The sequence below is a fragment of the Megascapheus bottae genome, chromosome X (genome assembly GCF_031878675.1).
Source record: "Megascapheus bottae isolate mThoBot1 chromosome X, mThoBot2.hap1, whole genome shotgun sequence".
Taxonomy (NCBI): domain Eukaryota; kingdom Metazoa; phylum Chordata; class Mammalia; order Rodentia; family Geomyidae; genus Megascapheus; species Megascapheus bottae.
This window is the reverse complement of record NC_143547.1, coordinates 15,573,243-15,599,713: the sequence shown is the minus strand read 5'-3', so window position 1 is coordinate 15,599,713 and position 26,471 is coordinate 15,573,243. Positions and strand designations below refer to the sequence as shown.

Here is a 26,471-nt window from a genome sequence, read left to right as displayed (position 1 = left end):
GAGGTGTGTAATAAAATACAAAATAACTATGTTAAGTAAATCTGAATACTCTATATTATACAAAAGTAAAAATATCCTACCAGGATTATAATCCCAGAATTTGGGAGACTGAGGCAGTAGGACTAAGTTCCTGTCCAAACTCAGACAGGAACTAGAGTCTCAAAAAAATTCTGCTCCCTTCCAAAGAAAATTTTAAAAATAAACATTGTAGGGCCAGGAGTGTGGTCCAGTGGTGGAGTGCTTTCCTAGCATGCATGAAGCCCTGGGTTCCATTCTTTGGTACAACATATGTAGAAAAAGCAGCCCCAAGACAGAGAAACCACACATACTACACACTGTTATGTGTAAGGTCAACTGTACTTAGGGGCTTTCATGGTGTCCAAAGTATGGGTTTCTTCCTTACAGATTCTTTGGAACAAAACTCAGTTCTATCAGGGTGTAGTGGCTCACATCAGTAATCATAGCTACTAAGGAGGCTGAGATCTGAGGATCTCGGTTCAAAGCCAGCCCAAGTACTAAAGACCATGAGACTCTTATCGCCAACTAACCACCAGAAAACCAGAAGTGGCACAATGGCTCAAGGGGTAGGGTGGTAGCCTTGAGCTGAAGAGCTCAGGGACTCAGGAACAGTGCCCAGGCCAAGAGTTAAAGTCCCATGACTGACAAAAAAAAAAACAACAAAACTCAGTTCTACAAGAAGAAAAAATAAATAAAACTATTGTATTCAATCTTCTTTCAGCTCTTTCAAAACATGCAAACATAGGCATAATCCCTGCCCCACTAATCATTATTTTTGAAAAGTATAACTGCCTAGTTATGTGCCATAGGGAACTTTAAATCCAACAGCTTAGAAAAAGCATTTTTTGTAATGTATAGAGGGGTCACGGTTACATTCGCCAGACAGAGGGTACATCACTTCTCACACATTAACCCCCCCTCTCAAGTTTTTGCCCCAATTCCCTCTCCCTACCCCCTCCCAATCATCTTGTTCCCCCCTTCCCTTTATTTGCAATACACTTTACAAAAAAACCTAAGACAAATGCTTTTGTTGTGGGTGGTTTAATATACTAGAAATCTTCAACTAGTGACTTTTTCCTCACTGCATATTACTGCCAATTATGGATGGTGTATTACGTTAATTCATATATTGTGCCCTAATGAAACCCATCAGTGAAGGTTCCAATGGACTGCATGGATACGAATTAACTGTGCCATCTAACAGCCAATAATGGGAAAACTCAGCATCCTACCTAGGTTGGCACATCTTTCCAGTAGCAACTATGCTGTAAGGGTGTGTACATACTAAATGTCATCTTTTATTCTGGTTCTGGGGCTTAAACTCTGGGCTTGGGTGCTGTTCCTACTCTTCTGGCCTCAAGAGTAGTAATCTACTACTTCAGACAGAGCTCCACTTCTGGCCTTTTTGGTGATTATTTAGAAGTTAGAGACCCATGGACTTTCCTGCCTGGGCTAGCTTTGAACCTTGATCCTAAGATTCCAGCTCCCTGAGTAGCTAAGATTACTAAGATTACAGACATAAGCCACTGGCAACTGGTTAAATGTCACTTATTCAAGTTTTCCCTACTCTACAACTGAACCACCTTGGTTGAGTTGTCTATAGTTTAAAACTGAACCCCTCCATAACAATCAATTATATGGACTACTTACAAGGCTTAGTTTTGAAAGGTGTGAAAAATAAGTGGTTGGGGGCTGGGAGTTTGGCCTATTGGTAGAGTGCTTGCCTGGCATGCATGAAGACCTGGGTTTGATTCCTTGGTCCCACATACATAGAAAAAAAGCCAGAAGTGGTGCTGAGGCTCAAGTGCTAGAGCACTAGACTTGAGAAAGTCCAAGGACAGTGCTCAGGACCTGAGCTCAAGTCCAGGACTGGCAAAAAAAGTGATTGGGGTGGCTCTTTAGCAAAGAATATTTACCAAAATAATGGGAAAGAGAAGAAGTACAAGGGAGACAAAGATAAATTAAAAAAAGAAGTTATGAGAAGCCAAAGTCTGTTTCAGACCCATGGCCCTAAGTTCCTCTCCAATCTACTAATGACATCATCGTAGTAAAGGGATGCACCATGGCATAGGAGAAACAGTAATGACAAGTGACACTATTTAATTTTAGATTCCACACTATAACTTATCTTGTTAATCTCAAAAATAACATGCGATTTCTAAAAATATATGGAGTTTCTAAAACAGGGCATCTATACCTCAATAGACTCATTGGAAATTTTCCCTATGTTTATCATGGTATCTGTCATAAAACTGTAAACAAGCATGCCTTGGTTGCAAGTATCAACATTTTCTAAGTATTTAGATTTACTCCGTATTCCGCTTCTCCAATAAGCCCCTACCATGGCCACCAATGGTTTCTTTTTTTCATATATTTTATTGTAATTAATAGAAGGGTTACATTATATTCACCAGATAGAAGGTGCATTACTTCACATACATTAATACCCTTTCTCATGAGTTGGTCCCCATTTCTCTCTCCCCACCCCCACCCCTCATCTTGTTTTCCCCCTTTCTCTATCCTATTTCAAATAACCAAATAAGTATATATACAATATATCAGATAAGACTTAGAAAAAAATCATATTAAGTGAAGTAAGCCAGACTCAAAGGAACATAGGCTCAATGGTTTCCCTCATTTGTCATAATCATTAGAAACCTTGGTCTCTCCTAGCAGGGATTTACAATAGAGAAAAACCTAGATACACAAGGCCATATAGCATGATGCTAAATGAAAGGACCTCCAGGATATAGAAACAAAAGCCATATAATGAGTGATTGTTGTCCTTAATGTATTATGTTATCTCTCATCTCTTGTGCTGTCTCTTGGTTATCTCACCAATGGTTTCTTGAAATCTTCCTATCTTGGTTTCTCTATTCTTATACTGGAAGTGAACGAGTTTATTGCTCACCAAGTATACCTCAACCATAAAAATATTCATATATACATATAAGAAATCTACAAGTAAGACTAAGATGGGCTCCTCTCATTTGCTTATGTAGTAGTACTCATCAGTTAAATAATTCAGTAAGTAAAAACAGGAAAAAGAAGATAAGGAAAGGCAAGACAGTGTTATAAGAAGGAAAAAGAAAGAAAAAAGCATACAAGGAAATCTAGGTAGTTAATATTTTGGTTTGCCTCAAAATTCAGTCATGTAAATCTTAACGGCAAACATCAAGGTAGGAGAAAATGAAGGCTTTGAGAGACAGATCACGAGAGTAGTACCCTCATGAATGGGATTATTGCTCTTACAAGAGACAGGAAAAGGTTCAATTTCTTCCACTTTACTCTACGCCATATGAATAAAAGACAGGCATCTGCAAACTGATAGACTAGCCCTCACCAGACACTGGATCTGCTGACATCTAGATGTCAAACTTCTAGCTTACAGAGCTCTGGTAAATGCTTTCCTGTAATATAAGGCACTTAGTCTATAGCTTGTATTCTCAGTCTAAACTAGTACTGAGGAAATAAAAAGTATAAAAGCTGGCTTATATCTGCCATTCTAGCTACTCAGGAGGCTAATATCTTCAAAAAGTCTATGAGACCCTTATCTCTAATAAACAAAATGTTGGAAGTGGAGGTGTTGCTCAAGTAGTAGATTGCTAGTCTTGAGGGGGGAACTGAAGGAGAATGCACAATTCCTGAACTCAAGCTCCTGTTACCAACACCAAAAGTAGCTCAAAGATAAAATGGTTCTGTTTCTATTAATCACGTCTGATGTTGCTGTAGAAAAAGGCTGCTAAAACTAATAGTATTGTGATTGCCTAAATAGAAGACCTACATGCAGATGTGACACTTTAGTGTTTTTCTTAGATAAAGTAAAGTTAGAGGTACAATCTATCTTTGTAGTTATTTAGTGCCTAATCTTCTTAACTACTTTTTTTTGTCAGTCCAGGGGCTTGAGTTCAGGGCCTGAGCACTGTGCTTGGGCTTTCTCAAGGTTAGCGTTCTACCACTTGATCCACAGCACCATTTCTGGTTTTTTCTATGTATGTGGTACGATGGAATCAAACCTGGATCTTCATGCTTGCTAGGCAGGCATTCTACCACTAGGCCAAACTCCCATCCCCCGAACTACTTTTTTTTCTTCTCTCCAGTTCAACTCTACTTTCTCCTTCTAGCTTCCAAATTCCTACTTTAGCTTCAATGACACATATGCAGAACCTGGATCATAGAAAGTCAATCTAAATATTTTCGGGTTCATTTTACATGAATTTATAGAGTGAATTCATTTTCCTAGATGCTGTCAGCAAAGTGGTGTTTTTGAAACATATTCTACCAATGTGCAATGCTAAACTTCCCTTTATCACGACTTTCATCCCAACCTTCCAGGTGTATTGTCTATAATATTGTGCAGTGCTTTCAGTATGTTCTAAATCATCATCAATCCTGTATATCCTAAAGGAACATATACTTTGCAGTTGGAGAGTGTTTATGTTCGAACTGTGGCTTTATTTCAAGTTAAAGCTACATGACTGAGTTAAATTACAATTCTTTTTATAGTTAATTTATAAAATAAGGCCAGCAAAACCTAGTTAGAGGATCACTGAAATTAAATAATGTGGGTAAAATATGTACTATGATACCAGAGGAATAGTAGTTAGCACTTGGTTCTACTAACAAGTAGGCAACCTTATACTCAAATGTGATACATATCTTCGCTCTTATATGTTTTCACCTTAATAGCTTGTATACAATACTGCTTAATTTTTCCCTCTAATAATGAGACTTAACACATGCATCAAGGCCCAAATGAAGTGTGATCTATACTATGAAACATATGCCACAAACTTAAAATCCGTACTCACATGGGCTTGCTTCAATTCCTATTCAATTTAGTAGCAGACCATTATCTATGATCCCCTAATTTCTTGTTGGTCTCTCTTCAAAACTAGATTATAAAATGCTTTATAAGTGGAAAGACTAGAAAAAAATCATATTAAGTGAAATAAGCCAGATCCAAAGGAACATACGCTCAATGGTTTCCCTCATTTGTAATAATTAGTACACATCTAGTACTCTCCTAGCAGAGGATTACAATAGCTCAAAACCTAGGTACATAAGGCCATATATTATGAGGCTAAATGAAAGGATCTCCAGGATATGGAAACAAGAGCTTTACACTGTGTGATTGTTATTCTTAATGTACTATTTCTCTTCTCTTTTGTTGCCCTTTGGTTAATCTCATATTGGTATAGTATCTGACTTTGTTACCTGGCATATTGTATATATGTTTATTTGTTTGTTTAAAATAGGAAAGGGAAGCGGGAAAACAAGATAATTGGGAGGGGGTTGGGGGAGGGAAATGGGGACAAAAACATGAGAAAGGGTATCAATGTGTGAAAAGTAATGCTTCTACTATCTGGTGAATATAAATGTAACCCCTCTATACATTACAAAAAATGAAAAAAACTAATAAGTTATATTCTTTAATATGTAGGAAAATGTCACAATACATTAATAGGTTCTTAAACATGGCTCAATACAGAAAAAAAGACCTCATATTAGGATAGGTGCAAAAGGACATAGACGGAAGAGAAGAGAATATTTCAAGAGGAAGCACATCACAGAAAGATTTTCAGGTAAATTATTTACTAAATTTTTCACTGCAAGTATAACTTTGACTACCCTAGTTACATTATTTTAGAATGAGTATTCAAAGTCCAAAGTTTCATTTTTATAATTCAAAGTAGAAATTTTAAAAGGAACTTTCTAGGAAGTGGTGCTGTGGCTCAAACTGGTAGAGTGCGACGGCTTATAGAGTGAGATGGCTCAGACTGGTAGAGTGAGATAGAAGTGGTGCTGTGGCTCAGACACACACACAAAAAGAAAGGCAACTTTCTGGCATCTGTCTTTTCCTTTTGCTAGGGGGAAGATTAGACTAATCTAACTCTGTTATGAATTCTTATAATTTTATGCTACCTAAACATCTATTTTAAATGTAAGTTTGACTTTGACATACCAGAAGCAGAACTTAGTTACCCTTCATCTAGGTTCCAGTTGTTCCATATACCACGTCATCCTGGCGATCACTTCCCTAAAGAACAGCTACCTAATAGGCTACTGGATTAGCTTCTCTGATCCTCATGTCCTACATGGATTGAGTAGATTCAAAATGACCTCCAGAAACTTTTGTTTGCTTTAAACACACCAAATAGAATAATTCTCAGAAGGCTATCTTTTTGGATCATGATTTGAACACAATAAGGGTTTTGGCCACACCTGCCTGTCTTGCCCTTCTCTTTCTTTCCCTCTCCCTTTCTTCTTCCTCCTGCCCCCTCCCCATCTCTAGCCCTCCTTTGCAGAGCTATCTGATCTCTGTAAGCCCCAATGCCCTGAAACAAAAACAACTTAATCTTGTAAGCATCATCAATGAAGGAGTGCTGGAATGTTATTGATCTAAAAAGATCCTAAATTAGGAGTGGGAAGGTGGCTTAGTGGTAGAGTGCGTGCCTAGCATACATGAAGTCCTGGGTTTGATTCTTAAGTACCATACAAACAGAAAAAGTCAGAGGTGGTGTTGTGGCGCAAGTGGTAGAGTGCTAGCCATGAGTATAAAGAACAAACACACACACACACACACACACACACTCAGCATCCAGGCCCTGAGCTCAAGCCCCGGAATTGGAAAAAAATAAAAATAAAAGATCCTAAATTACAACAAATCCCATCTATCTGAAAAATATTCACCCAGTAGTAATCATTAATTGAATATAGGTAAGGGAGATTATTACAAAGTTAAATGGTCATGAGAATGAGAAAATGAAATTTTAAAATACATACTTCTTGTAATCTCTTTAATAAGATATTTGTTGAAGAAAAATATAAATGTAAGCCGGGTGCTGGTGGCTAATGCCTGTAATCCTAGCTACTCAGGAGGCTAAGATGAGGATCATGGTTCAAATCCAGCCCAAGCATGAAAGTCCATGAGACTCTTATCACCAATTAATCATCAGAAAACTGGAAGTGCTGCTATAGCTCAAGTGGTAGAGTGGTAGCCTTGAGCTGAAGAGATGAGGGACAGTGCCTAGTCCCAGAGTTCAAGCCGCACAACCGAAAGAAAAAGAAAAAAGAAAGAAAGAAAGAAAAAAGAAAAAGGGAAAATGTAATTTTAAAGTAAGCTATATTTTCACATATAAAAAGGAAAATATGACATTCAATTCTGGTGATATTGTTTAACATTTTAAAATTCTTTAGTAGAAAAATTATTGAGGCAGAAAAATTATTGAGGCTATGTTAAAATGTATGCACTTATATATTTAATAATGAATTATTTAGTAATAAATGTTGATAATTTGTAGAGGTTTTGGTAGTCACTAAAATTATAGGAATAGAATGCCAAATAAAAGGTTATTTAAAGCTATGTGGTTTTCTCTGTATGTATTAACAAAGTTACATGGCTGCAATTCTTTAAAAAAAAATGTTTGCTTATAAGACAATAATAGGCTGGGAGTGTGCCCTAGTGGAGAGTGCTTGCCTAGCATGTACAAAGTTCTGGATTCAACTCCTTGGTACATACACACAGAAAAAGCCAAAGTGGTTCTGTGGCTCAAGTGGTAGAACATTAGCCTTGAAAAAGCTCAGGAACAGTGCCTGAGTTCAAGCCACAGAACTGGAAAAAAAAGACAACAACATTAAAATATCTTATATTTTTATAACTACTCCAAATAATTCAAATATTCTTACAAGGCACATTTTTCACTTATGTTCTTTTTTTCTTTTTAAATCTTTTTTTTTTTGGTAACAGGTTTTGACACTAACAGGTTTTGAGCTCAGGCCATGCAATCATGCTTGGGTTCCTCACTCAAAGCTGGTGCTCTACCACTTCAGCCACATCTCTACTTCCAGCTTTTTGCTGGTTCATTGAGCATGAATCTCTCAGATTTATCTGCCTGAGCTGACTTTGAACTTCAGTATTTAGATTTCACCTCTCTGAATAGATAGGATGTCAGGCATGAACCACCAGCATCAGGCTCTCTTATTTTCTTTCAGTAATGTAACAATCCTCATGTGTCATTACACACTTACAATCCCAGTACAAGTTACAATATAATACTGAATTAAACATAAAGTAAAAGTAACTCACTATGGCTGAGAAGTGGCATGATTATTATCCCAGCACTTGGAAAACTGAAATAAGCAAGAGGATCGCTCGAGCCAGGTGTTTGACACCAATGTAAGCAACATAAGGAAACCTCATGTGAAAGACTGTTCTTATGTGGAAAAGTTCTACCTTCATTTCTTTTCCTACTTGATTAATAAACATTGTGATTTGCTATTTCTGGCAGAAAAAAATTTTTTATTGTAATTAGTAAAAGGGTTACATGATATTTTCCAGATAGAAGGTGCATTAATTCACATACATTGAAACCCTTTCACATGTCTTGGTACCCATTTCCCTCCCCCCCACACCCCCCACCCGTCTTGGTTTTCCCCCCTTCCCAATCAAATTTCAAATATCCAAATACAAATAAATTCAATATATCAGATAACAAAGTGAGATACTATAACAATATGAGATAAAAAATTTTTAACATACAATTTTGCTTGTAGGAAGTGCCAGTTTCTTTTAGTGCTGATCAAGTATCATATGTTCAAAATGGTACTGTAAAATAACCTGTTGTAATTTAAATATATACATATATATATTGCTTGTTTTTGTCAGTCGTGGACTTGAACTCTGGGCCTGGGCACTGTCTCTGAGCTCTTCAGCTCAAGGCTATCACTCTACCCCTTGAGCCACAGCACTCCACTTCCAGTTTTCTGGTGGTTAATTGGAGATAAGAGTCTCATGGACTTTTATGCCCGCCCTAGCTTGGTACCATGATCCTCAGATCTCAGCCTCCTGAATAGGCAGGATTACAGGCATGAACCACCAGTGCCTGGCTGATCATTTATATCTAAGTTAGGATAAAATACTAGACTTTGAATTTTACTTTTTTTAATCCAGGCTGAAAGATATACAGTAAATGAGACTGATATTTTATTTTTATAACCTAAGAGGAGTAACTAGAATTCTTGAAAAGAAAGATTAAGTATTTAAGTACTTTAGAAACAGTGAGCATTTGTTACTCCAAATTTCTGAGGACAGCAGTAAATAAGATCTTTTAGATGTCAAAATCACAAAGATTACAAAATAGTTCTTGGCAACATTCACCCACTTATACAATACAAATAATCAGTAAATCGAGAGTGTAGGATGACAGTTAATTCAATATATGAATAAATCTGATTGAAACTTGTAAATTTTATAACAGCTAATTGCTTAGAAGACACTTCAGCCTTTCCTATCAGATTATAGGAAACATGAGTATATACACGCTGTTTTTAGCAAAATACCTTAGTGTGATCACATGTACCAAGTGGAGAGAGGCCCTGAACTGGCATTCCATGGATGATAGCTTACCCACAGCATTGTAGAGAGGCTCTCCAGTTAACTTGTCCCAGACCACGGTGGTTTCCCTCTGGTTGCTAACACCAATAGCTTTAAAGAGAAAATTAAACACAAGAAAGCAGAAAAATAAACAGGCAGAAAACTACTTCAAGAGAATATGTCATTTAAACAACATTTTTTTGGGGGGGAGACAAAAAAAAGCATTTGAAGCAGTATTTAGTTTATATTCCTAGCATCTCCCTGAGAGAAGTGAACACGTGATGTCAGGGCTGGCTTTGAACCATGACCCTCAGATCTCAGCCTGCTGAGCAGCTAGGATTACCAGCATGAGACACCACACCTGGCTCTTATTCCTATATTTTAGTATGTCACAACACATAAACATTTAATCAAGCATAAATACAGTATGCCATGGCCTTTACATTATACCAACTTTCATGTAACTCAGGGGTGATAATGCAATAATAAGTAAAAATACTCACCTATACTGTATTATTCAGATCAGCTGGGATCTGCTAAGTTGAAATTCTCAAACTTGGGAAAATATTAATTCCCAACCCATGGTCAAAACATTTCAAATTAACTAACACAGGGTGGAACCGGAATACTAGTACTGGTTTATAAAACTCCCTAGGGGGGGGACTGGGAATGTGGCTTAGTGGTAGAGTGGTGGAGTGCCTAGCATGCATGCATGAAACCCTGGATTCAACTCCTCAGAGCTACATAAACAAAAAAGGCCAGAAGTGGTACTGTGACTCAAGTGATAAGAGTGGTAGCCTTGAGTACAGAGAGGCTCAGGGACAGAGCCCAGGCCCTGAGTTCAAGTCCCAGGGCCAGCAAAATCTTAAATAATAATAATAATAATAATAATAGCAATAACAATAATAGTCATAATAATAATAAACTCCCTAGGTGATTCTTATTTGCATCTCAAGTAGAATGCACTGAACTAAAGAACTGAATTGTTTATGAATTTAAAATTAGGACAGACCTAAAGGCCATACAATCAACACTGGTTTTTTTTTTTGTCCTGGCACTGTCTCTGAGCCTCTCAGAGCCTCTGTGCTCAAGGCTAATGCTCTACCCCTTGAGTCACAGCACCACTTCTGGCCATTACTGAGTAGTTTATTGGAAGTATCTCATAGACTTTTTTCTGTCCAAACTGGCTTTGAGCCTCAATCCTCAGATCTCAGCCTCCTGAGTAGCTATGATCACAGGTATGAGCCACCAGCTTGTGGCTAGTCAAGACTTTTGATGCTCAAATGTCCTTGAGAATCTGGGCATGAGGATTTTGAATTTAAGACAAGCATGGGTTCCTTAGTGAGACCCTGACTTTAATGAACAGCCAAATCTAAATCTTCTTGAGAATTCTGTTATGTGACCACTCAGACAACACTTCTAGTAACAACATACTACATTTCTCAAAGCAGATCTCTACAGGGAGAAGGAGGAGGAGGAGGAAGAGGAGGGGAATGAAGCAGCCAGTATCTGCTCAGAGGCTAAGACCTGGAGGATCACAATTTGAAGCTAACCAGAAAGCTATGTGAGATTCAATCTCCAAAAATAATCAGCAAAAAGCAGGGCTAGAGTCATGGCTTAAGTGGTAGAATCAGAGCTGAGCAAGCAAGCAATTATTGGGCTTTTGAGTCAAAAAACAAAACCTAGGGCTAGGTGATGTAATTCAGTGGTACAGAAATTGCCTAGCATATGTGAGGGCTTGATTTGATGATCCCAAGGACCATAAAAGTCCTTTTCCTAATATTTACCATCTATACACTATGGTTATTTTCTTTGGAAATAATACAAAAACAATGTTAATCTTCTTCCATATGCCAGTAGTTAAACCTGAAAACCTGTCCCTAAAATTTTTCCATTTCCTTCTACTGTTTCTGTTCAATATGGTATACCATAAAGCCCCTTCAGCAATTCTAAAAATATACAATGACCTGTACACACATTCAAACTCTTCTCTCAGAATGGAACAATACTATGGCAATGTTCTGACCAGCACAGAGGAAAAGGAATGATCAAACCTCTACTACTACTTAAGACTCATTTAACACTTTTTCCATTGAAAAGATGTTCAAAGATGATTGAAATACTGTTTCCAAGAACTTTAGAGGAATAGAGTACTGTAAAGCCACTTAGAATATTAGAGTAAATTGAAGGAATTCTTGGTTATTTGTAATGATGGAACACAAAACAAAGGTTGGAAAAAGAAAGAGAAGTGAAGTGGGGTGGACTTAATAAGACATGGTGCTGATATATGAGAGAAGTAGATTACATGAATAGCAAATGAGGGAGGGGCTTCATATAGAGCAACCATTACTTCCCTTCTGGTGAAGGAAAGGAGGGACTGGAACTGGAAAAATTAGAGGCCCTGAGTATTCACTTTCTCTGTGAAATAATAGGTGACATTATAGGCTGAAACAGATAGGGCCATGAAAAAGTAGACTTGAAAGCTAGTAACTTTCATAAACCTGTAATCATACGAATCAGGAAGATTTAAGTTTGAAGCCAACCTGACCTACCTAGCAAGCTACAGGTCAATCTGTGCCTTGTTATAACAAGATTGTCACGAAAGGTGTGTAATAATAATGGGAACTATTCTATATGGCTGAGGCTAGCTGAAAAGCCTAACTAGCTGAAGTCCAAATTACAATTTTGAGTCTCCTGTTTTCTTTTGTTTAATAGTTTCATCTCTTATGACATGAAGAGAATAAATAGTTCCCATTTTATTTTTAAAAAAGTATAATTTTTTGTGAGCCATCATAGTCTCATGCCTATAATCGTAGCTGCTCGGGAGGCTGAGACCTGAAGAGTGTGATTCAAAGCTAGCCTGAGCAGGAAAGGCTTTGAGACTCTTAGCTCCAATTAACTAGCTGGAAGTACAGCTATGGTTCAAGTGGCTATGGATCAGGCTTTGAGCAAAAAAAAGAAAAACTCAGGAAAAGCACCCAGGCCCTGAGGTTCTAACAAAAAAATATATCATCTTTGTGGACTGGGAGTTTGGCCTAGTGGTAGAGTGCTTGCCTAGCATGCATGAAGACCCAGGTTCGATTCCTTGGTACCACATACATAGAAAGAGCTGGAAATGGTGCTGTGGGTCAAGTGGTAGATCGCTAGCCCAAGGACAGTGCTCAGGCCCTGAGTTCAAGCACCAGGACCAGCCAAAAATATTTTTAAAAAGTATCACCTTTGTTAACTGGGTACCAGTGGCTCATCCCTGTAATCATTTCTATTTGTGAAGCTGAGACCCTGAAGATTACAGTTCAGAGCCAGCTCAGGCAGAAAAGTTAGTGAGAATCCTTGTCTAATGAATCAGCACAATGCTGGAGGAATACCTCTTGCTTATGCCAGCCATGACGCAAAAAAAAAAAAAAAACAGAGCATGAGACCTGAGTACAAGCTATACTACCAACCCAGAAAGAAAAAACTAAGTTCTCACCCTTACAATGATAAGCCAATGTACATCATATTAATAAAAAATGCTACCAATGGGCTGGGAATGTGGCCTAGTGGTAGAGTGCTTGCCTAGCATGCATGAAGTCCTGGGTTCGATTCCTCAGTACCACATAAACAGAAAAAGCTAGAAGTGGTGCTGTGGCTCAAATGGTAGAGTGCTAGCCTTGAGCAATAGAAGGTCAGGGACAGTGCCCATGCCCCAAGTTTAAGCGCCAGTATTGGCACAAAAAGTTAAACAAAACAAAAACTACTTATTGCTGATGACATTTTCATGGTTACCAAGGAGCGAGTGGAGTGGAGTAGTAGTTTCACAGAATGAGACAGAGCTAACTAGGACACAAAGGAATTCTCCAGAAGCTCTCCAAGTATAAGAGCAAGACCTGGACAATGGGTTGCTACAGTACAGTATTAGGAAAATGATATTTTTTAGTGACAACTTTGCAATATGAAATCATAATGAATTCATGATCAATTAAAGTCTCCTATTTTCTCTTCACCAATTTTTTAGCAAATCAGATGCTTTTGTACCCATAATCCTTAGATTAAATCCTAATATGCTACTTGTCATTATTGATTCCTGGCTTGTATCCAGAATCTAATCTACAGTTACTTTCATCTGTCTCTTTGGTCATTGGTTGCTCCCTGACCACTCCTTCTTTCTCCTCTATGCTAAGTCCTTTCCTTGATGCCAAGTAAAGTTGGTTTTCTTGAAGACAATCAAGGAATTATTTGACATGAAGGAATTATAAACTAAAATACTTTGTGATATTATCATCAGTATATCTCTGAAAACTAAGGAGGCATAGGTCTAGGAGTTCAGGAACTGAACTTTAACAGCTCTACCAGTAAACAGTTGTATGGCCTGCAGTAAGTCTCCTTCCCTAATTACAACTCCTACAGAGAGTTAAGTTGGTTCAGATGAGGGAGAGATCCTTTATAGCTCTAGCTGTTTGTGATCTAGTATTCTGTATAGGAAATTGGCAATGTAAATGGAATAAATTACTGAGGAAAAAGCAGTGCGACTGGCCTGGTACAGAGAACTGGTAAGATGTTTTCACCCTTTGCCATAGGTTGGCAGCTGTAGAAAAATAGGTACATGGTGACTTTGGCTCAGGTATGGGTTTCATACTGGCCAACGTAAAGAGAGCTATGTGTGAATTCTTGCCAACTAGTTAGTGCAAACAGAAAACAAGTCACTGAGGCAGGAGTTACATGTCATCCTCACAAATAACACACACACACAAGGGGAGAGGGAGAGGGAGAGGGAGAGGGAGAGGGAGAGGGAGAGGGAGAGGGAGAGGGAGAGGGAGAGGGAGAGGGAGAGGGAGAGAGAGAGAGAGAGAGAGAGAGAGAGAGAGAGAGAGAGAGAGAGAGAGAGAGAGAGAGAGAGAGAGAGAGAGGAGGGGGGAGAGTGCACGCAATAGGAAGAGGTAGATTTGTATACATGTGTTGAAATGCCACAATGAATTCCTCTGTTGTAGAGCTAATGTATGATAACAAAAAAATGAAAAAGTATGGTGCCTAAGTAGGTCCAGAAGGCCAGCACATACATAACCTACCTTACCTAGAAGGAAGGCAGAACATCATTGCCAGGTTAAACTACTCTGGACTCTTATATTTTTGAACATGGATGGCTTAGGCAATGTTTGTACTCTTTAGACTCTAGAAATCGCTCAAGGAAATGCTCACTGGGGTATACAAGTCTAAATTTTAGTTACTGCAAAGCTTGAGGCTTTCTACTCAGATGTAGGAATAAAAAGGTAGGAATTATACCTATGTGATATTAAAAATTAACAAAATAGGATGGGAGCCAGTGGCTCATATATGTAATCATAGCTACTCAGGAGACTGAGATCTGAGGATCATTGATGTCAGCCTTGGAAGACAAACCTGAGAGATGCTTACATCCAGCTAACTGCCAAAAGGCTGAAAGTAGAAGTGTGATTCTAAGTGGTAGACAATTAGCCTTGAGAGGCAAAAGCTAAACAAAAGTGTGAGGTCCTGAGTTCAACTCCATTATCAGCACACAAAAAAACCCCAATAAATTGGCAAATTGTTCCTATGTCTTTGTTTTCTTAAAATCTGTACTAACAAATGCTGGAGGTAAATATCAAAATGTATTGTACTATGTATGAAAATGGCATAAAGAAACTCACTAATAGCTGCTGAATGATAGAGGGAACAAGGAGAAAGCAATAGATGGGCTTAGTCTGATGAAAATGTATTATGTAAAATGTATTTTCTCATATGTATGAGAAAGTACAGTGAAATCTCTTTATACAATTAATATATGCCAAAAATAAGTAACAGGAAAGTAAAACAAGCACTATCAGGAAGCAGTATCAGCTGGGGTTGGGGAAACAGAATGGAGAGGGGGAATAAGGGTGAATATGTTCAAAGTATTTTCCATGCATATATGAAAGCAGAATAATGGAATCTGCTGAAAATGCTTTAGAAAGGAGAAATGGGGACAAGAGAGTGATCGTGAGAATGAATGTGATTCAGTACATTGTACGCATGCATAAGAACATCACAATGGAATACTCTACTTCTTATGCTAATAAAAATCTTTTTCAAAATCTGCAAAAACAGAAATAATTACAGTATTGCTGCTTTTTCATTTGTGATTAGTGGCTGCTTTTTCATTTGTGATTAGTGGGTTCTATCTATGGATTTGCTGAATGAAATGTTAATTATCAAAGGTTTTATTTAAGTTTAAGTAAATTTTTACTTATACGAATACAAGGAAGTCTCTGTAAGTCACATAGCTATGACAATATGAATCAAAGTGGCACCCTGTTTCAAATATAACAGCAAGCTACAACAACAAGCTATAAAGAGACAATAAATGCCCCTTTAGGCTTCTAGTCTTTATACTCTTACATCAATGTTGGGTGACTGGAATATTTTATCTCCCTGTTTAAAAGATACAAAACAAAATGTAGGGGCTGGGAGTTTGGCCTAGTGGTTAAAGTGCTTGCCTTGCATGCACGAAGACCCGGGTTCAATTCCTTGGTACCATATACATACAAAAAGCTGGAAGTGGTGCTGAGGCTCAAGTGGTAGAGCTCTAGCCTTGAGAAAGTCCAAGGACAGTGCTCAGACCCTGAGCTCAAGCCCAGGACTGGCAAAAAAAATGTACATAAATACTCTAAACTAGTAAGAATTCATGGAGAGCTCTGTAACCAATCACATACTTTCAAGGAATTATTTCAAGGAAATTTTACAAGTACAGCATTTGGATTTCAAACTCTCTTCCCCCACTTCAATCCTTTCTCCAAGTCTTTTCTTAATTAAAAAAAGCATCTTCACCCATTCTGGAGTGCAAGTAAATATAGAGGCCATCTCTTCATCTCCATGATTTATATACCCTGACATCAATCCATGAGCAGTGGCCCTTCTTTTTCTCCATGCCACTGTTGGTAAGGGCTTCCACAGCAGCCACTAGTCTCCCAGTGTCCATTCTCAGGCTATTACAACCCACTTTTAACTTAGCTTCTTTTGCTCAATGCTATACTCTACCATTTGAGCCACAGCACCACTTTGGGCTTTTTCTGTGTATATGGAACTGAGGAATTGGTTCTGGGGCATCATGCATGCTAGGCAAGCACTCTACCACTAAGCCACCTTCCCAGCCTGCTTAGAACCTTCTCATGGCACCCTGTGATACTAATAGCCAAAGTCCTAACCATAGCTGACAAGTCCATAATCCTGCTACTTCTCCAATTTCAGCTCCTGTTGAAACTTTGTACCCACTTCCACTAGCACCTTAACCTGCTTTTATTAGACTTCTGATGTGCTGCCCTTCTTTCTGATCCAAAATTGACCTCATTTATATTTCCAAATCAGGGCCTTTGCATGTGCTGCTTCCTTTTCTTCCATTTCTTCTCCTAGATAGTTGCCTAGTGGATCCCCTTTGGACTTTAAATCTTAGCAAAAGTGTCAATTCCTGAGACATGTATTCCCAGATTACTCAATCTAAAGTAAATGCCTCTAACTACTCCATTATTCCATTGAGGTTTTATTTTTTTTTCTGCATAGAACTTGTTAGGATCTGAAATTAGCTTGTATTTTTCACCTTTTATTTTTTGTCTTCCCTCAGCAAAACTAAATGTTCATACAGAAACTTAATCTTGCAAACTGCTGAATCCTTAAATTCTCTCAGAAGTGGTTGGCATAGCATAAGCACTTGGTTATGAATTGAAAGAATAAATTAGTGAATGTGATTGAGAGTCATACCAGATAAGCAAAATAGTCTCTTAAAAATACCTTTGATGTTGGAAATATCGATATTGAGCTGTCCAAGTTTCTCGCATGTTTTCTCTATACACTCATAGACAGACTGAAGAATTTCCTTTGGGTCTTGTTCTACCCATCTTTGAACAAAAGAATGCATATGATTAGTCTACAAGACATCAATACAAATGTAACTTAATTTTATAGAAATTTTCACTTATATATGCTCTTTTGGAAGAAGAGTAGACACCAGCAGGAAAGGGGAGAATCTAACAAAAAAGGTGAATCGGGAATAATTTGGTTAAAGTGGAGGTGTGGTGCAAGTGCTAGAGTTTCAGCCTTGAGGACAAAAGCTAAGGGACAGTGCCCAGGACCTGAGTTCAAGCCCTAGGACCCATATAGAAAAAAAAGGGGGCCAGGAGGATAAGGGAAAGGTGGAAGAGATGAATTTGATCAGGAACATATATATATATATATATATGTGTGTGTGTGTGTGTGTGTGTGTATATATATATATATATATATATATATATATATATATATATATGGAAATGTGACAACCCCCTCCTTGTACAACCAATGCATGCTAATAAAAGCCTTTTTGAATGTTTTATTGGAATTTAGGAAAACTGTTGACCTTCTAATAATTATTTCACTAGACAAACGATTGATCCAAGTTTTCACACTGATTCTCAGAGCAATTCTGATGCGGTATTAGCACATAAAGGCTAACGTTAAAAGAACTGCTAAATAGTGATTTGAGGAAGCCTCCCAAAAGACCCAAACTAGAAAATTCTATTCAAAGTTCTGGAAACTGCAATGGAAATTCAAGTGTCATTATTTCCTGCTTTCTGAATAAATTCTATCACTAAATTCTGGTCTCAAATCCCAATCTCCTGTTTCTAATCCCTACAAGACTCAGTTATCCTTGTTCTAAATATCACAGGACTCAGGCCTATGAGGTCATTTGAATACTACTAACATATTAAAAGCTTTTATTATTAAAAAAAAAGACTATTTAAAAATCAGAAAACTGGGATGGAATGTAGCTCAGTTGCCAAGTGCTTTTCTAGCAAGTGCAACGTTCTGGGTTTGATCCTCAGTATCAAAAATGACAAGACAAGGGGCCGGGAGTTTGGCCTAGTGGTAGAGTGCTTGCCTAGCATGCATAAAGACCCGGGTTCCATTCCTCCCTACCACAAACATAGCAAAAGACCAGAAATGGTGCTATGGCTCTATTGGTAGAGCGCTAGCCTTGAGAAAGACCAAGGACAGTGCCCAGACCCTGAGTTCAAGGCCCAGATCTGGCAAAAATAAATGATAAGAGAAGCCTGGCACCAGTGGCTAATGCCTGTAAGCCTAGCTAAGCAGGAGACTGAGATCTGAGGGTGTGGTTCAAAGCCAGCCCCGGCACTAAAGTCCATGAGACTCTTATCTCCAGTTAACCACCAGAAAACCATAAGTGGTGCTGTGACCCAAAGTGGTAGAGCGGTAGCCTTGAGCTGAAGAGCTCAAGCACAACACCCAGGCTGAGAGTACAAGCCCCATGGCCAAGGGGGGGAAAAAAGAAAGAAAAGACAAAAAATCAAGTTAAAAATCAGAACTGTTTTCATGAAAAGAAAATGAATCATAGGGCCACGAGTTTAACCTAATGGTAGAGTGTTTGCCTCGCATGCACAAAGTCCAGAATTCAATTCTTCTGTACCACATATGTAGAAAAAATCCAGAAATGGTGCTTTGGCTCAAGTGGTAGAGATCTAGTCTTGAGCAAGCCAAAGGACAGCACTCCTGCCCTAAGTTCAAGCCCCAGGGCTGGCAATAAAAAATCCCCTAATCATATGAACATACCTATCTCACTAACACCTTAGTCAAGAAAGAATATTTCCTTTTTCTATTCTTTTTTTGCCAGTCCTGGGGTTGAACTCAGGGCCTGGACACTGTCCTTGAGCTTTCTCAAGGCTAGTGCTCTCCCACTTGAGCTATAGCACCACTTCTGCATTTTTCTGTTTATGTGGTACCAAGGAATAGAACCCAGAGCTTTGTGCATGCTAGACAAACACTCTACCACTAGTCCATGCTCCCGGTCCAAGGAAGAATATTTCTAAGGAAGAATATTTCTGTCAGTCCTGAAGGTTCTTTCATGTTCCGTTCAGGACAATCACATATCCCCATAGGAAATCACTTTTCTGATTTCTACCATTGTAGATTAGTTTATTGTTAAATTGTGGATAAATGGAGCTACACGCTATGTACTTAGATGTACTTTTTCAATTATAATAATAATGAGATTTACACATGTTGTATCATTTCACATCCTAAAAATGCTGAATAGTATTCCACTATTACCTGTTCTACAATGACAGACATTTGAGTAGTTTTCAGGTTGGGGCTATTATAAATAAAATAGGTAGAAACATTCATATAAAAGCCATTCAGTGACTATATACATTCAATTTCTTTGTGATAAATTTCTGCGGCTGCAAGTATGTTTAACTTTTATAAGAAAATACCATATAATTTTTAAGTTGTTACATCACAAACATCTTTAAATAATTATTATATTATTTAAATAATATACTCAAAAGCATTTAATGTAATCATTTAATTGCTATTACTACACATGAACACTATTCTCAAGAAGGATGATTATTTTTCTATTAGATATATCAATTTCTTTAATAGATACTTTCATTAAAAAAAACAACATAACATTTAGGCTTAAGGAGTAAAACACCATTTTGGCAGTAATGGGGACACAAAAATAAATAACTTCAAAGTTAACATAGAACTTCTGATATTTAATATTCTTTTGCTATCCTTTATCCATTACTATCCTTTCCTACTATTTAATTCCTAAGTGAATTACCCAGATATTTTTGCTGAACTACTGAGTTATTGCTTATTTTCTTGACCAATCTCAGTCCCTCAAGCCTTCTCAGGAGTGTGTCTGGCCAAATTTACTTTACAAATCCACAGAGCATGTGAATAAAATGAATCAATAAGCCTGACGTGTCATTGCGTATTAAATTAAGTAACATACCCTTCTCTTGGGAATTCCTGTTTTATTTCCACTTGATGATGACTAAGAAGTTCAGCTGTTTTAGAATTGAAAACCTGAAAAAAACCACATTTGATATTATAGTAAAAAATGTAGGTAGATACCATAGACATTTAAAGTAATTCTGCAATGAAAGTTTTTGTTCACAGGTAGAAAAATCTAACCAGATATTTTGACCTTTGCTTCACTTGCAATCATAAAATTTATATTGCAGCATAAGAAATAATTTCTAGTCATTCAGAGTGTACAGCTATAATCATTTCACTAGGGAGAGGATTTCAGACCTTAATTTCAAAACAACAACAATAACAAATGCAGGGCATGGGGCCAGGATTGTGGTCTAGTGGTAGAGTGCTTACCTAGAATGCATGAAGCCCTGGGTTCAATTGCTTGGTACCACATACACAAAAAAGTAAGGAGTGCTGTGGTTCAAGTGGTAGAGCACTAGCCCTGAGAAAGCTCAAGGACAGTGCCCAGGTCCTGAGTTCAAGCACCAGGACTGGCAAATAAAAGAGACAGAGACAGACAGACTACTTCCTATGAGACAGGGGCAAGTTACAAGTAATTGCTGAAGAGCTCAAAAAGGATTCCTGTTTGATTTGGGACCAAGGAGGTTTTAAATGAGGAAAAGGGGTATGCTTAATGTAAAAAAACTATAAAGAGAATTATTCTTCATCTAGTCCAAAGGCTTAACAAATATTGACTTGTCACAAGATTTAAAAACCTGCATTCCTATAATTCAACAATTAACAGTGTAAATTCCCATTTTAACAAACAAAACAGGAACAAAAGAAAGCTGACCTAATACTGATGGTGATGACAGACATTCCACTTTCTATTCATCTTAGATACAGGAACAGTGTCATATGATGCTCAGGCAGGGATGCATAGTGTATGTGTTCCTTTGAAGGGAAATGCAGTGATGCTTCTAGCTCTTATAAAAGGTAAACAGTCCTGTCAGCAGGGAGAGGGATATATACAGGCCCCATCTAGCTAGGCACTTTCTGTAAAACCTTTGTCACAAATGGGTGACCATCAACATAAAAAGCATCATCAAAGGGTGAAAAGTAGCAAAGTAGTTAAGTGCTAGTTAAGTCTATTTTCAATTCTCCTAAAATAATAATTTTTAATTTAGCAACATTATATATATATATATGATAGTCTATATACCTAAATGTCAATACATTTTTTAGTTAAAATGAATTGGCCAAATCATTGTAATTATGTCAGCAATGTCATTTCCAATTAGTTGAGAAAATGTTCCCATGCCTAGATTTCATATGGGAAAAAATATCACACATTTAACGCAAAGCAAGAATAGAAAACAGTGAGGTGTTTCCTCTCTTTGCCATACTATACACAACTCCCTTTTTTTTAAAAAAAAAAAGAAAACAATAAATAAAATTAAAACCAAAAGGGAAAATTCTGACATCTTTTGAGAAGATAAGAGTATCTTATAACTCAAAGGTTGACACATGAATTACAAGTACTTCGCTGAGCTAGGTACTAATGTCTTGAGTCTATAATCCTAGCTACACAGGGGGCTAACATTTGAGAAATATGGCTCAAAGCCAGTCGAGGCAACAAGGTCCAGAAGACTCTTATAACCATTTCATTAAATGATAAATATTATATAACATTAACAAGATCATTTACTCTTTTCTTATCATATATGGAGCAAATATTTACTAACAATACCAGAAATAATGATGTAAAAATCATCATCATACCTGTATTAAAATATACATCCATTTAATATCTTTAGAAGAAGGAAGAAGGAGAAGGAGGAGGAGGAGGGAAGGGAGGGCTAAGGGACAGTGATCGAGATGGTAACATTGAATGGGAATTATTTTATACATGTACGGAAATGTCACAATCGAACTCCTCTAGATGGGAATATGGCTTAATGGTAGAATGCTTGCCAAGCATGCATGAAGCCCAAGGTTCAATTCCTCAGTACCACATACACAGAAAAAGCCGGATGTGGCACTGTGGCTCAAGTGGTAGAGTACTACCTTGAGCAAAAGAAGCTCAGGGACAGTGCCCAGGCCCTAAATTCAAGCCCCAGGACTGCCAAATGCTGGTGGCTTATGCCTATAATCCAAGCTACTCAGGAAGTTGAGATTTGAAGATGGCAGTTCCAAGCCAGACCAGACAGAAAAGTCTATGAGATTCTTCTTTCCAGTAAATGGCCAAAAAGTCAGAAATGGAGCTCTGGCTCAAGTGGTAGAGTACTAGCCTTGAGCAAAAAAGCTAAAGGACAGTACCCAGGCCCTGAGTTCAAGCCCTAGTACAGAGTGGGGGAGAGAGAATGTGGGAGAGGGAGGGAGAGAGGAAGAAGGAGAGAGCAAAGCAGGAGAGGGAAGGAGGGGGAGGGGAGTCAGGGAAGGAGGGAGGGAAGGAAAGGAAGACAGAAAAAGAGAGAATGAGAGGAGACAAGAAAATACTCGAGTATTAAATAAGATTCTGGCTTTCTGAAATCCAAGTTAGTGCTAATGACGTCAAACATAATGAGAAGTCTCAAGGCTGGCTTTTCTAATGTCCTGCTGCCCACAACCATTGCATTGAAGAGAACTTTTCTCTCCTATGGGTTAAGTTTGGATAAGGCACATTGTAGTCATATGTGAATGATGTGTACAGACTAGAAAAGTGAGGCTGGACCAGAAGTATGGCTCAAATGGTAAGGTACTTACTTATCAAGCATGAGGCCCTGAGTTCAAAACCTAGTATGGCAAAAAAATGAATAGTAAAAAGAATATATACCACAAGTCAAAAATGTTTTAAATTTGGATACTGGTGGCTCATGATCATGGTTAGAAGCCAGCCTGTGCAGGAAAGTCCATGAGACTTATCTCCAATAAACTATGCAGCGAAAGCCAGAAGTAGTGTTGGGGCTCAAATAGTAGAGCTGCTATCCTTGAGCATAAACAGGCTCAGGGATAGTGCCCAGGCCCTGAGGTTAAGCCCCAGAACTGGCAAAAAAGTTTTAAAACATTGCTGAAATATTTGAATGTATGCATTCTGTTTTATAAGGAACCACAGAGAGATATAAATATTCTCCTTACTCCATGTCCGTAGATTTGCTTCACGCTTCCTATGACTAATTTAGCCAGCCCCTGACAAACATGCACATTCATTTTCCTACCCACATGAATTCCCCAATAGCCAACTCTTTTATGGTACACTAAAATTTACTATGTGATAAGACCTTATTCAGGAATGTAAACTCCCTCTTGAGAACACCATGATACTACATAAATTTGCATGACCAAGAATAAAAATACTTGCCCAAATTCATTGCATTGCTAGTTGGACCCAAAACAGCTTAATGCATCTTTCAACAAGTCGTAAAAGAAAGCAAAACAAATGGCCTGTTTTTCTTACAAAATGGACTCATGTAATTAGTGCCCAATATATGAGTGTGGGCAAGGAGACCCTGCCCTGCTCCTCAAGCTGAAAATTGGAAGCTCTTAGTTTGTAAGCCTATGATAAAAAGATGAGCAGATGGCAATTCTCTGATGAAATTGTGTTCATATCATTTTGAGAAATTAAATGGGAAAGAAAACAAGCCAGTAGAGTAGGGGAGAAAATAAACTACAAAACTATCCCAACTTTAATAGCTGGCTTCACTCCAGCTATGAACCAAATTAGTTTTACCAAATTTACAGCTCCTTTTTCCCTGGCCCATAATGAGTGCTACATAATGAGCTAAATAAATGTGTGTTGAATAAATCAGAGAAAGCAAGAAGGAAAGGAAGAAGAGGAAATCGATCCATAAGCCTTATGAGATCTCTAAGTATGATGAGACAACTAGGGCCAAATCAGTCTTTCTTGCCAACACAAGCACAGAACTACAATTCTGGTCATTCTTCATATACACTGGTTGTTGGAACAAAGTGATTATGCAATCATTATCCATGGTGACACATCTGAGCCCTGCCCAGGATACACTGAATCTGAGTCACAAGGCGATCATAACTTGCAGTACTTATTCAAAGCAACATTTTTCCTATCTGGTGAAACCAATTTGTAAGTCTGTTTATCTTGGCAAATAATCATTTGCCATCATAACCCCATAATTAGAAGTGACTCTTGATTGATGATTGGCTGAAAGTTGCCCCTCCCACAATCTCTCTTCTTTTCACAGAACTTCAGACGGCTGAATAGCCAGGGGCTGTACTTAGGAGGACTGGCTCCAGAGTAGGACAGACCTAGACTTGAATCACAGTTCCACCAGCTACTCTGACCTTAGGCCCAGTCCCCATTCACTGTCGTCATTTGGGTAAAAGAGTCAAGTCTACCAATAGCAATAATTCCAACTATATCACATTAAAGGGAATAATGCTGGAAAAGACCTCCAAACAACACCTGACACATTTCAAGTCACAAAATAGTGTGACTTATTGTTAACACCCAACTTAATGGCAAAAAAAAAATAAGTTACTAAATTCAAGAACAAAAATCACCTTTGAAGCTGAAAGTTTTGTTTCACAAAGGATCCTTAAAACCTGTTACACCAACTCTCTTTCCAAGAAGTTCTTACTCTGCAGTATGACTAATTATGTGCCAACCTCAGTTCACTTTCCTATCAGAGAAGTTGGACATTTTCCTCTACTACAAAACATATGAGTAGGGTTCCAAGACTTAATTCTTCAACAAATCAGGGGAGAAAGCATGTGCTCTAAATTGCAGTTTTACCACTAAAAGCAAAGAAATTTGCCAAATACACTCAAATTAAGAGCCTCTCTGATTTTTCTTGGGAAGGTAAGAGAAACCCAGAATTAAAAATAAGTTGATCTATTAATGAGCACAATTTAATCAATAAAGAAGTATGGTATAATTTGTCATGTTGATCAAAATGACTTAAGACGACAAAAATGAAGGATTCAGGAATTTAAAACAAAGAGAATCAAGAGTTCCAAGTCAGTCTAGATGGAAGAGTACCACTTGGTATCAAAATAAAATAAAATAATAGTTATTTAGTCCACTCTATTTCTGTATATATTTAACTTTGTGGCAAGTTGTTTTTTTAATAACATAATACAAAGCTGTAGGTTGCCTTAATTGATACAATATATACAATATCCAGGAAACTACAAAAACATAACTAAGTCTAAAAGGAGGTTCTGGCTCCCAAATACAGCAAGCATACAATTATAAAGCAGAGAGAAAGCAATGAAACTATTAATAGCAGTAATCATGGTATCAAAAATGGTATGCTGGGCACCAGTAACTCACGCCTGTAATCCTAATTACTGTAGAGGCTGAGATTTGAGGATTGCTGCTGAAATCTGGCCCACCAGTAGTCTGTGCCACTCTTATATTCAATATACCACTTAGAAAAAAGGCCAGAAGTAACACTGTGACTCAAGTGAGAGTGCTAGCCTTGAGCTCAAAGAGGCTCAGGAACAGTACCCAGGCCCAGAGTTCAAGCCCCAGGACCAGGCAAAAGAAAAGAAAATAGTGATGCCCAAAAGAGTAGACAGTCTGGCAAAGGACTGAGGAAAAACTACTAAGAGATGATAGTAAAACTACTTTTTTTTTGATTGGTTGTGGGGCTTAGATTCTGGGACTGAGCACTGTACCTAAGCCCTTCAGATCAAGGCTACTGCCCTACCCCTCGAGCAATAGTGCCACTTCTGGTTTTCTAGAGGTAAATTGGAGATGAGTCTCAAGGTCTTTAATGGCCAGGCTGGCTTTGAACCAAGATCCTCAGATCTCACCCTCCTTAGTAGCTAGGATTACAGGTGTGAGCCACCACACTTGCCTTCAAACTACTCTTAGAGACAGATCTGAATCTCAAGAGACAGACAGATATGGGGAACAGGGAGGACATATCTCTTTCGGATGAAAGAGAAAAATTTTTCTCTTATAGAGGAAAGCTATTACTGCTAACAGACAAAGGAGGAGATAAAAAGTTGGACAGTCTATTGGCTTGGTATAAGTGAATTATGCACACTGAATGAATTACTTCCTGAAATCATGTGAATATCTTTACCTTTATAAGCTCCCTATTTTCACCGGCCCCTTTCCTAAAGTACAAGACTATCTCTTCATAGCAATCACTTTGCAATAGAATTACTTATTCAGCAAATTTATTATCTGCACCTGGAGTGGTTTGGCAACCTTTTTCTTTATAACCAAAGGCAAAAAAAAACCCCTCACTAAATCATCCCCAACTTTTTCTAGTTCCCAAAGAATCTTCTGTGTATGTTTGCCCAAGGGCTGATGCTGTTCCTTAATGGTTTGTTCAAGGGTGCCTGCCATTCTACCATTCGAGCCACAGACCCAGCCTAA

The 26,471-nt window shown here is 38.0% G+C and overlaps 1 protein-coding gene across 4 annotated transcripts in view; it reads right to left on the bottom strand.

Annotated features, from left to right (window-relative positions):
• The window catches only part of Gk (glycerol kinase), an 80,791-nt gene that overhangs the window by 50,815 nt on the left and 3,505 nt on the right, over positions 1-26,471 (bottom strand). For all 4 annotated transcript variants that reach the window (XR_016533869.1, XM_090326680.1, XM_090326682.1 and 1 more), the window contains exons 3-5: positions 20,157-20,230; positions 17,150-17,256; positions 9,428-9,505 (exon numbers count right to left, since the gene is read on the bottom strand). Coding sequence is in view for 3 of the 4 variants with exons in the window: in XM_090326680.1 (XP_090182806.1) it covers positions 9,428-9,505; positions 17,150-17,256; positions 20,157-20,230 (259 nt within the window). In the remaining variant the exon portion in view is untranslated. The remainder of the gene's footprint in view (positions 1-9,427; positions 9,506-17,149; positions 17,257-20,156; positions 20,231-26,471) is intronic.